Source organism: Heteronotia binoei, chromosome 18 (genome assembly GCF_032191835.1).
Source record: "Heteronotia binoei isolate CCM8104 ecotype False Entrance Well chromosome 18, APGP_CSIRO_Hbin_v1, whole genome shotgun sequence".
Classification (NCBI taxonomy): Eukaryota; Metazoa; Chordata; class Lepidosauria; order Squamata; family Gekkonidae; genus Heteronotia; species Heteronotia binoei.
Genome location: NC_083240.1, coordinates 13,880,669 through 13,893,376, shown reverse-complemented (window position 1 = coordinate 13,893,376; position 12,708 = coordinate 13,880,669). Strand labels below are relative to the sequence as shown.

General features: G+C 45.5%; 1 protein-coding gene across 3 annotated transcripts in view; it reads left to right on the top strand.

Moving 5' to 3' along the window:
* MMEL1 (membrane metalloendopeptidase like 1) overlaps positions 1-12,708 on the top strand; it is an 84,188-nt gene extending 71,480 nt beyond the window's left edge. For all 3 annotated transcript variants that reach the window (XM_060259132.1, XM_060259131.1, XM_060259133.1), the window contains exons 18-23: positions 2,696-2,815; positions 3,766-3,899; positions 6,428-6,493; positions 10,201-10,296; positions 11,564-11,640; positions 12,596-12,708. In XM_060259132.1, the coding sequence (XP_060115115.1) occupies positions 2,696-2,815; positions 3,766-3,899; positions 6,428-6,493; positions 10,201-10,296; positions 11,564-11,640; positions 12,596-12,695 (593 nt within the window). In that variant the 3' untranslated portion in view covers positions 12,696-12,708. The remainder of the gene's footprint in view (positions 1-2,695; positions 2,816-3,765; positions 3,900-6,427; positions 6,494-10,200; positions 10,297-11,563; positions 11,641-12,595) is intronic.

Below are 12,708 nucleotides of genomic sequence, written 5' to 3'. Positions count from 1 at the left end.
AATTCCCAGCATGGCGTAGGTCTTTTTTATTGCAATCGCACACTGTCTTGACATTTTCAGTGAGTTATCTACCACGACCCCAAGATCTCTCTCTTGGTCAGTCTCTGCCAATTAACAACCCATCAACTTGTATTTGTAGCTGGGATTCTTGGCTCCAATGTGCATTACTTTGCAGTTGGCCACATTGAACCTCATCTGCCATGTTGACGCCCACTCACCCAGCCTCAATAGATCCCTTTGGAGTGCCTCACAATCCTCTCTGGTTCTCACCACCCTGAACAATTTAGTGTCATCTGCAAACTTGGCCACTTCACTGCTTACTCACAACTCCAAATCATTAATGAACAAGTTAAAGAGCGTGGGACCCAGTACTGAGCCCTGCGGCACCCCACTGCTTACCGTCCTCCACTGCGAAGGCTGCCCATTTATACTCACTCTCTGCTTCCTATTAATTAGCCAGTTTTTGATCCACAAGAGGACCTATCCTTTTACTCCATGACTCTCAAGCTTACTAAGGAGCCTTTGATGAGGAACTTTATCAAAAGCTTTCTGGAAGTCAAGGTAAACAACATCTATTGGGTCCCCTTTGTCCACATGTTTGTTCACCGCCTCAAAGAACTGTAACAGGTTAGTGAGGCAAGATCTTCCCTTACGGAACCCATGCTGAGTCTTCCTCAATAATTTGTGTTCATCAATGTGCCTACTCATTCTCTCCTTGATAATGGTTTCCACCAACTTTCCCGGTATTGAAGTCAGACTGACTGGCCTGTAATTTCCCGGATCTCCTCTGGAACCCTTTTTAAAGATGGGGGTGACATTTCCTACCTTCCAGTCCTCAGGAACAGAGGCAGATTTCAATGAAAGATTACGTATTTTTGTCAAGAGAGCCACAAGTTCAACTTTGAGTTCTTTCAGAACTCTTGGATGTATGCCATCCGGACCTGGTGACTTACTAGTTTTTAATTTGTCAATCAGTTGTAGGACCTCCTCTCTTGTCACCTCAATCTGACTCAGGTTTTTCAACGCCCCTTCCAAAATTAGTGGTTCTGGAGTGGTCAAACACTTCTCATCTTCCACAATGAAGACGGAGGCAAAAAATGCATTCAGCTTCTCAACCATTTCCCTATCCTCCTTCAGTAATCCTTTTACCCCTTGGTCATCCAAGGGCCCCACTGCCTCCCTGACTGGTTTCCTGTTTCTAATATATTTGAAGAAATTTTTATTGTTGGTCTTTATTTTTATTTTTTTTGCAATATTCTCCTCATAGTCCCTTTTTGCCTGCCTGATCACAATCTTGCATTGATTTGCCACAGCCTGTGTTCCCTTTTATTAAACTCATGTGGACTAGCTTTCCACTGCTTAAAGGAGTCCTTACCTTTTACAGCTTCCATTACTTTGTTTGTTAACCATGCAGGCCTTTTCTTATACCTGTTTGTGCCTTTCCTAACTTGTGGTATATATTTTATCTGAGCTTCTAGGATTGTAGTTTTAAATAGCCTCCAAGCTTCCCCAAGGGTTTTGACTGTATTTACCATTCCTTTCAGTTTCCTCTTCACATGCCTCCTCATCTCAGAGAATTTACCCCTTTTAAAGTTAAACGTGGTTGTGCTGGTCTTTTGGGGCAACTCCCTATTTATACAAATGGTGAAATCAATAACATTATGGTCACTGCTCCCAAGCGGTGCAATCACTTTTACATCTCTCACCAAGTCTTGGGCATTACTTAGTACCAAATCCAGGATCGCTCCACCCCTGGTAGGTTCTGCGACCATCTGCTCCATAGCACAGTCATTGAGAGCATCTAGAAACTCAAGAAGAATCTGGATGCATTCATATGTACAGTTGCATCAAGATTGGTTTTTTGCTGTCTTTTGTCAATGCACATATGTACATTGGTAACATAGCAGGAGTGGGAAATAGATGTAGACATGGCTTTTTTATAGAAAAAGCCCAGCAAGAACTCATTTCCCTATTAGGCCACACCCCCTGACATCACTATTGTTCCACACAGGGCTTTTTTGTAGAAAAAGTCCAGTAGAAACTCATTTGCGTATTAGGCCACACCCTCTGAAGCCAAGCCACCCAGAACTGCATTCCTGTGCATTCTTGCTCAAAAAAAGCCCTGGATATAGATGTCTAGAAGGAATTAAACTTTACAGCAAATTGCACAGAAACTATGGCTGATTCCACACTAACCTTGCTCCGCGCCAGGCTTCCATTTCTCTCCGGAGCAAGCTAGCAATTTCGCACCAGCTGCTCCATGCCACCATTTTGTACAGGGAAAACCCATGATTTGCCACGCTGCGGTATAAACCTGTTTTTTCAAGTTTACACTGCAGTGCGGCAAATTGCAGTTTTTCCCCAAGCAAAATGGGAGCATAGAGCAGCTGGTGCGAAATCGCTAGTTTGCTCCGAGAGAAACAGAAGCCTGGCACAGAGCAAGGTTAGTGTGGAATCAGCCTAATTCTGGACTTAATTCTAGACATTATAGTAGTTAAAGTAGCACTCAGTAGAATGCAGTACAGAGACAGAAAATCTGGAGCAATAATGATGCAGAATGGAGGAAAACCACTCCATAACTCAACTCCAATGAGATTTCTTATGCTGAAACACCGAAGCTAGAGAAGATGATGCTAAACCATTGAGAGAAGTGTGAACTTCCATTATAACTATCTTTTTTTATATATGGTTGCAGTTTTTCCTGCAGGGATTCTTCAGCCCCCTTTCTTCAGCAAGCACCAACCACAGGCGCTCAACTTTGGAGGGATCGGAATGGTCATTGGTCATGAGATCACACATGGGTTTGATGACAATGGTAAGGAGTGGGAGATGAGTCACTATGCAGGAAAAATCCCTTCTTCTTGAGGTTGGTTCTCCTCTAATATGAACCTCCCTCTGTTAGTGAAAATGTCCCTGGAACACATAGGTGGGAATACCGTTTGTATGAACCTGAGTCTCTGTACAACACACAGCCACAGTGATTCACTTTGTTGTAGCTGGTCCACATCCCCAGAAAGCAGGAGAGATACCACACATTATATTAACTGGCCCTTGCAGATGGGAGAGTGTACAAATTATATCAGTTCCAGCCAGATAACTTTGTGCCTATTTGGGTCATTTTTAAGTCAAGTTTTATGGTATTATGTTTCGATATGATGAATGGTGCCTTTCGCAAGCTTAACTTGGAAGCTTTTACAGGGGTGGATTGTACCATGTGACCTGTTCTGGCCTATTGGAGCAAAGAGGTTTATTTACTGTTGCAGACTGCGACCTTTGCAGTTTACTCCAGAGGTATAGCTCAATACCCTTCAACCCCCAGTATAAGGCCCTTTACATACTTGACAGGATGCCAGCTGCTGGCTGGCAGCTGCCAGGAAATGGTGGGCAGGGATATGGAGGGGGAGATCCCCAGCAGGGCACATAGTGTGATGTCACTTTTGGTGAGAACTGGAAGCAACATCATGTCACTCTAGGAATTTTCAGAAACTCTGTTGTAAAATCATAGATTTTCTGCTGCTTCCTAGACTGATATGAGGTCACTTCCAGGTTTACCATGTGATGCTGGTGATTTAAAAAAAATTCTCCCATGCTGCTTGGATTAGCGGTGGGAAGACAGGGTTGTTGGTAGTAGGTCTCTTGCCATAGCAGGAGACCTGACAACCCCAATGCTTAAGCTGTATTGCCACATATAACTAATACTGTATGGACTCTCCAGAGTCTGTGATTACTTCTGTTTATTCATTTCCTCCCCACCCACCCAAACAGGCAGGAATTTTGATAAAGATGGCAACATGCTTGACTGGTGGAGCAACTTTTCTGCGACACGTTTCAAGGAGCAGTCCCGATGTATGATCTACCAGTATGGGAACTATACATGGGAGCTGGCCGGGGGACAAAATGTGAGTTAGGTCACCTCTGGCTTGGTTTGTTTATGTGCATAATTAAAAACAATCAAATAGAATTTTCACATCGAATGAGACTCTAAAATATTATTGTTGTAGAAGTGAAAAGGATTAAAAGGCTGGGCAGCTGGGGCCCAAAATTATATTAGCTAAAAGCAGGGCTTTTTTGTAGCAGGAACTCCTTTGCATATTAGGCCACACCTCCTGATGTGGCCAATCCTCCAAGAGCTTACAGTAGGCCACGGGTGTGTGGCCAAATATGCAAAGGAGTTCCTGCTTTAAAACAAAAAAGCGCTGGCTAAAAGGATGTTCTTAGTTCACAAATGGACTGAATGTTCTGTGGCAAACATCATTGGCTCCAAAAGACATTTTTTGATTCAGTCCTAGTTTGCACAATCATTTTCTTCAAACTGAAAGCTGATTAGATAGTGGGATACAGGAGTGAGAAGGGGAAATCATGCTTGCAAATTCACTCATTTTCACCCAGAATATGGCTTACCTGCAAGCTTTAGTCTACGGATTCAACTGATTAAAGTTTAGCTGATTGGCACGACCTAATTTCAGTCAGTGGAGGTGCACATCAAAGGGGAGGGGGTTGTTCTTTTTTGGGGTGTGTTGCCATCAATCAACATGCTTAAGTGCATTTTAGTGTATGTGGACTTTTGGTCAGCAGCAGCCATTAAGCCACTTTTCCTTCTCACAACTATATCCATGAGTGCACCTCTCTGTGTGGAACTTACATGAAATTGCATAGTAGATTATTCGAGTGCTGTTTATGTAGGGTTGCCAAGTCCGATTCAAGAAATATCTGGGGACTTTGAGGGTGGAGTCTGGAGATATTGGGGGCAGAGCCAGGAACAAGGGTGTGACAAGCATAACTGAACTCCAAGAGAGTTCTGGCCATCACTTTTAAAGGGACAGCACACCTTTTTAAATGTCTTCCTTCCATAGGAAATAATGAAGGATAGAGGCACCTTCTTTTGGGGCTCATAGAATTGGACCCCCTGGTCCAATCATTTTGAAACTTGGGGAGTACTTTGGGGAGAGGCACTAGATACTATTCTAAAAATTTGGTGCCTCTACCTCAAAAAACAGCTCCCCCAGAGCCCCCGAAACCTCCAGATCAATTCCCCATTATATACCCTATGAGAATCGATCTCCACAAAGGGAATAATGAAGTGCTCAGCAGATGTTTCCCTCCCCCCCCCCACCCCGTTTCTGGCAACTCTGAAGCAGTGGATTGGCCTCGCTACTCACGAGTTGCTGCCAACTTCTTCACAGCAACACAGACACAGCATCCCAAGAGGAAGCCTTTCAATCGGAGACTGAAGCCTCTGGAGGTGCAAAGGCACATGGTCCTCTAGGGGCGGGGCTTCCCCCCAGTGGCCAGCTGACTGGGGGCGGGAAGGAGCCTGGGAAAGCAGAAGAACCCCTGCTGGGACCTGGGGATTGGCAAGCCTATGTTTATGCCATTTTACTATGTGGTAAAAGCTTTAACTGATTGCTATGTGGTTCTCACTATTAAAAACAGACTATTTAAATACTAAGATATCAAATACTGATTATTTATTAAATCATGCCAAAATCCTCACCAATGACTGTTGATCAATAGAGAAATTAATCGTAACGGCTGTTAGGACACTGACCTGTTCATAATTCAGATTCATTAATACACAAACTCCAATAATATCCAGAGTAAGAATTCCAACTATATTTTGGAAGGCCATTGAACTTCTCATTATCCAGATCTGCAGTTCTTAGCTGCCTAATCTTCCAAATGTTTGGAATTCTCTGTGTTTCCGGTTTTCATTTCCAAAATTTTGCACACAGTTCTATTCTATTCATCTGCAGTTTGCTTTCAGTTCACGTATATGTCACTAATGCACAGGTGTGGTGTAACAAAGCACTTGTCCAATTGTACATATGACTGAAACAAAACATTCCTTTTTTGTCATGTTTTTTTCACTGCACGGTAATGCATGCAAGGCTCAGTGAAACACCATACAAAAAGCTGTGTGCAATCTTATGTCACTTGAAAACTGCTTTATTGCAGTGTTTTATTAATGCATATTCACACAACTGTAGCACAGAGGGCTAAAAAGATGCAAACAAAAAAAATGACTTGCAAACTGTGAATGGGATGGGTCTCATTTAGTTGTAGCCTGGTCTCAAGGCTGAGCTGAAATTGAGGAAAAATAGTCTTGACCTGGTATAGCCCAGGTAAGCTGATCTCATCAGATCTCAGAAGCTAAGCAGGGCCGACTCTAGCAAGTACTTGGATGGGAGACCTCCAAGGAATACCAAGGCTGGGATGCAGAGGCAGGCAGCAAGCCACCTCTCTGAACATTCTTGCCTCCATAGAATCCAGTCATCCAGGACATCCAGACATGCGCGCACATACACACACACACAGAGAGATAAGGAGAAATAGAAAACAGTACCGAGTGAAAATCTGGCACCAAAAAACGGAGGGAACAGGGGAGATGTATTTTACATGTGGAACTAAGGAATGTTTTCTGTCATAGGTCAGTGGAATCAGCACACTTGGAGAAAACATTGCTGACAATGGAGGCGTCCGCCAGGCCTACAAGGTAACTAAGTTCCTGTTGTGCATGTTTTCCTTCAGATATAGCAGGAGATAACATGAGTTATTGCTGGAATCTGGAATGGGAGACTGTGGCCCAAAGGTAGAGCGTTTGCTATTCATACAGAAGGTCCAGAGTCAGTTCCTGGCATCTCCCATTAATAGTAACAGATAGTAGGAGGATGTGATGTGAATACCTCCTCTGGGTATTCTGGTTAGGGAGCTAAACGGGAAAGAACTTGACACAGTCCCTTTCTATATCATGTCTGCCATGAATTCACCAGCGACCTTACTCAAGCCATCCTTGCAGTTTCAGTTCCCCCCCTCTGCAATATGGGGACAAGGCTTTTTTTTGTAGCAGGAACTCCTTTGCATATTAGGCCACACGCCCCTGATGTAGCCAATCCTCCAGGAGCTTATAGAAGGCCCTGTAAGAAGAGCCCTGTCAGCTCTTGGAGGATTGGCTACATCAGGGGTGTGTGGCCTAATATGCAAAGGAGTTCCTGCTACAAGAGAAGCCCTGGGAACAATAATACTGGCCTGCCTTCCAGGGCTGTTATAAGGATTCCAGCAAGGTAATATTATGTAAAGCACTTTGTAGAAATGGGCTCTACAATTGCTAGGTATTTATCAACTATCTTTGACTCCTCTCTGCTTCTTCTTTTTTTTTAAGCTATGTTGTCATTGTCTAGGTTTTAAGACCTGGGATGTTTTTATCCCAGACTGCTGGGCCAATTTGATCTTTGTGTCCATTTTTTTTATTGGATCGTTATGTGTTTTAATTGGGTTGCACATTGCCTCTGGCATTTTTAGCAGAGAAGCAAGGTAGAAATGTTCAAAGCAAATGAATGCAATGGATGGAATTGCAAGAGAGATGAGAAAGCAAAGGAGGGAGACCTTATTCACATGAATACGTGAAGCTGTGTGGTGCTGAACCAGACCCTCGGCCCATCAAGGTCAGTACTGGCTACTCCAGGGGTGTCAAACTCATTTGTTATGAGGGCTGAATCTGACATAAATGAGACCTTGTTGGGACGAGCCATGTCAGGTTGGGCCAGGCCATGTGTACCTATTTATGATTAGGTAGCAGAGATATAAACTTTATAAAGGACACAGACAAAACAAAAAAAATTTTTTTTTAAATCCTTAAAATATTAGCACATGGTCTTAAAGGTGCTTTCTTTGTATGTCTCCCATGGGATCCAGGGATCAGGGGAAAGGAAGCTCTGGCTCCTTCCTTCCCCAGGGGACCAGGAGGGGGAGTAGCCTCAGCCAATAGAAGGAAGAAAGGCTTGGTTCAGAAGCTCCGCTGTGCGATTGAGAGTGCCTGGCAAAGCAAGCTCTCCCTACCCGCCTTCCTCCCCAAGGGAGGAGCCAATGGAGAAAATAGAGGTTTTGCTCTGTAGTTCCTGTGCTATTGAGCAAGCCTGGAAAAGCAAGTTGTTATGCCGAAGGAAGCGCGAGAGAGGTAGAAGGAAGCAGACAACAGCCAGTTCCTCAGGGGCCTGATAGGAGACTGATTCGGCCCCAGGGCCACATGTTTGACACCCCTGGTCTACTCAGATGGGCAGCAGCTCTCCAGGGTCTCAGGCAGAGGTCATTCCGATCACCTATGGTGAGATCCTTTAACTGGAGATGCTGGGGATTGATCCAGGGAGCTTATGCACACCAAGCTGATGAGAGAGCTAGTTTGGTGTAGTGGTTAAGTGTGCGGACTCTTATCTGGGAGAACCGGGTTTGATTCCCCACTCCTCCACTTGCACCTGCTAGCATGGCCTTGGGTCAGCCATAGCTCTGGCGGAGGTTGTCCTTGAAAGGGCAGCTGCTGTGAGAGCCCTCTCCAGCCCCACCCACCTCACAGGGTGTCTGTTGTGGGGGAGGAAGGTAAAGGAGATTGTGAGCCGCTCTGAGACTCTTTGGAGTGGAGGGCGGGATATAAATCCAATATGTCTTCTTCTTCTTCTACCACTGAGCCACCATCCCTCCCCTCCTCATCTGCTCCCTTTAAATTATGCCAGGTGAGGGACAGGCCGATACGTTTAGGTTGTCACCCCAGAAAGATCAGGAAAGGAAGCATGAAGAGGCCAAGGTGGAAGGTTCTCTCTCCTGCCTTGATATAAAGTTTCTAAACACAAACACTGACAATTATTCGGAAGGGATCGTTTTGCAAATTTAGTCTCCAAAGCTATTTCTTTGATTTGGGATGTGGAGCGCCGACTCCAGCTAAAGGGGAAGGCAAGGGAGGGTTCAGAAGTGACTTGTGCCAAAGCACATTAAGTTGTTTCCAGTAATAGCTCCGGCCCTAAAAAGCAAATTGGCCAATTAAACGCCCAGCAGCCCCAGCTAATGGGTTTGACATTGCAGAAGGTTATAATCTGCCGCTTGAGGAGCAGAGACAGAAGAGAACATCAGGTGAGGAGCGAACTGAACTCTCCGCTTTCATCTCCGAAAGGTTTAAGCGCCACGATGGTTGTCTAGACAACCTGAACCAAACACCTAGACAGCCTCCTTGGAGATAGGGTTGCCAGCTCTGTGTGGGAAAATTCCTGGAGATTTGAGGATGAAACCTGGGGGTGGCAGAGTTTGGAGGGAGGGAGACCTCAGCAGGATATGAGGCGACCCTCTAAAGTGTCCACTTCCTCCAGGGGAAATGACCTCTGTAGTCAGCCAGGAGATCTCCAGGACCCATTTGAGGTTGGCAAGCCTAGTAACCACAGTGGCAGGGCTTTTTTGGTAGGAAAAGCCCAGCAGGAACTCATTTGCATATTAGGCCACACCCTCTGGCACCAAACCAGCTGGAACTGCGTTCCTGTGCGTTCCTGCTCAAAAAAAAAAAAAAAAAAGCCCTGCGCAGTGGCAATGAGAATGTCCACAGTGGGAGTGGCCAAACACTGGGAGGGTGGCAGCCAGCATTTCTGGGAGAAGAGTGCCATTTTGAGGTCTGCCTCGTGTAGAGAATTGTCTTTAGGGATGTGCATAAACCAGGAAAATGCAGTTTGAGTCGGTTCATGATTCATTGTGTACCTAGTTCATGAACCACAAACCATCACGAACCTTTAGGGACCAAACAAGCTGGTTCCGTCTTCAGGTTTGTGCTGCAGTAGAATCCTTGCCCGCCCCCCGCCGCCCCCCAGCATGTTAGAGACACCAAACTTGAAGGGGACCTCCCCCGGATGTTCCTCTACATGCCCTCCAAGTTCTGCCCCCTCTGTCACGTTGAAGTTGGGTAAACATTCAGATTGGGGTGAGACAGGCTGTCTGGAAGTGTATCTGTTCACAAACCTCCACACACTGCTTAAAAATTCATGTAAAGTTTGTGCCAGTTGATCTACACTGAACTTCGCTTCACAAGCCATGAACCAGCAAAAATTTGTCACAAACTTTAGTTCATGAGCCAGTTCATGCCCATCGCTAATCATCTTGAGCCAGCATGAAGGGTGTTTTTTTGTTTTGTGCTGGGGGTTTTTGCAGCCAATTTCAAGGCAGGGGATATTCAGAGACAGTTTGCTATTGCCTGCCTCTGCCAAGAGTCCCTGGTATTCCTTGGTGGTCTCCCATCCAGATACTTACTAGGGCTAGCCCTAATTAGCTTCCAAGATCTGACGAGATTGGGCTAGCTTCGGCTATCCAAGTCAGGGCTAGATGTTATATTACAGAACACATAAAAGGTCCTTTTTTCGTTGTTAAGCAATAATTACTTGTTTTCTTCAACAGGCTTACCTAAAATGGGTTGAAAGAGAAGGAAAGGAGCCAAGTTTACCTGGGTTGGATCTGACTCACGAACAGCTCTTCTTCCTCAATTTTGCCCAGGTTGTTGACTGGGAGAGGGTCTCTTGTTATAACGATCCGCTGTTTCTCTACGTTCTCTTTCTAAGCTCCTTTACCTGTCCAGGTGGGGAAGATGCAGTCAGGTAGCTCTGAGCTTGTGGTGTGGATTTTTGTAGCGCCTTTCTCGGGTATCGTGGAGAAAGCTGTAGCAAAGATGCCTCTGAGTATAGACTTTTGCTCCCTTTGTTTACATCAAGATCAGCACTTGCAAATAATAGAGTCCTTCAGGGCTGAATCCTGGAACCACAAATACAGGACAGAAACAAGACCAGTTGAAGGGATTTTGTCACCCTAGGTTGGCTAACCAACTAGGTGCACTTCTTGAGCCACCAGGTCAACCCGTGTCCTTCTTAGGGGGAGACATCTAGGGCCAATGTTCAGGTGGGTGGGACAGGGGACTTACCAGGAGAAAGAAAGAGAAAAGCTCAGGCCTCATTGCTAGTGTCACACAGGAAGTGACGTCATCACTCTGTGACATCCCTGCAACATTCTGATATTTGGGCAAAAACTGTATGGTAAAACCAGCTTCTACCATAGAGTTGTTGCCCAAATACTAGAGCATCACCAGATGGCGCTGGCTGGCCTGATGATGTCATTTCCTGTGCAATGCCAGCAACAAGGCCTGGGCCTTTCTCTTTCTCCTGGTAAGTCCTCCCAACAGCCAGCTGATTGTAGAATCTGGCAGTGGGGGAACCTCCTCCTTTTCTGAGGGGCCTGGCAACCCTGCACTCCAGGCAAGTCTCTTCTACAATCCTGGCTACCCCTCACTCTCCAGAGCCCTAGGAGACTGCCTAGGTCCACCTAGTGGGTGGACTGTATCTGTGCCTGAACAGAAGCTATAAAGAAGGATGGGGAATGAAACTAGATAGATTGGAGGCGAATCAACTATAGATTGGGCCGCTAAGGGTGTTGCTTTGTACCAGAACAGGTCTTTTAAGATCCATATCCTAAGAATCCAGGTCAGCATTTGGCTTGGCTGGTTCTACATGGGTATTTCTGTCTATATGGAACCAATGTTCCCTCTAAACTGCAGAGTCTTGTGAGCAAAAATTCTACTTGGTGAGCTACTGGCACTAAAGTTGTGAGCTGCTGCAGAAATTAGTGTGCTCTGGGGTCATCCTTCCTGAGCTAAGACCAAAATGTGTGAGCTGGAGGCTAACAATCAATGAGCTAGCTCACTCAGCTTAGACGGAACCCTGCATGGGACATTTTTAGACTCATGCAAACTGCACTCATTGTCCCCATCCAGGTCTGGTGCGGTTCCTACAGGCCTGAATATGCAAGCCAATCCATTAAGACTGATGTCCACAGTCCATTGAAGTACAGGTAAGGTCCTAGTGACTCTTCTCTCAACCCACTGTTGAGTTCCAGCAGTGACCCAGGTGGGGGGTAGGGTTGCCAGCTCAGGCTGGGAAATGCCTGGAGATTTAGGGTTGGAGCCTGAGGGGAGTTTGGAGAGGAGAGAGACCTCAGCAGGGATGTGGTGCCATAAAGTCTATCCTCCAAAGCTGCCATTTTCTCCAGGGGGAACTGATCTCCATAGCTTAGAGATCAGTTGTAATTCCAGGGGGGCTTCATGTCCTACCTGGAGGCTGGCAACCCTAGGAATGGAACAAAGGTCACATAATATGTTTTAAGAACAACCAAAATAACACAGAAAAGTGTGTAAGCTTTCAAGTTCTCCAGAACTCTTTATCAGGTTAGACATTCAAAAACAAAAATAAGAAGGAAGGTCTTCTGAGTAGGGTTGCCAAGTTTTGGTTGGGAAATACCTGGAGACTTCGGGGGTGGAGCCAGAAGAGGGCAGGGTCTGGGGAGGGGAGGGGCCTCAGAATGCTACAATGCCATATAATAAACCCTTCAAAGCAGCCATTTTCTCCAGGGGAGCTGATCTCTGCCAGCTGGAGGTCAGTTGTAAAAGCATCTCCTCACCCCACCTGAAGACTGGCTTTCCTACTTTTGAGCCATTTATCTTAAGACTCCTTTGTATGTCCGTTGGGTGAAATGCTGAGCTAAACTTCAGTCGGCACAAGGTGCAGTGAGCATCAGATTCTACTCCTGGCACTGTGGGAAGGAAGACAACACCAAAAAAGGGAAGCTATCCATTGAAAATATGTTACTCAAAGATGGAGAAAACAGTTGTTTTTTTCTATACCACACATAATTTTATAAACCTTCGTGATGTCCTTCCTGCAGTGGAAATTCCCAACTTCTTTAGCTGTTTTCTAGCTGTACAATATCCTTTTTGAGACGTTTCTTTTCCTTCTCATTCCTTTCCCAGGGTGATGGGGTCCTTGCAGAACTTTGAAGCCTTTTCAGAAGCATTCCAGTGCAAAGGGGGCACCACCATGCACCCTTCGGAGAAGTGCAGAGTCTGGTAGCCAAAGAGACTTG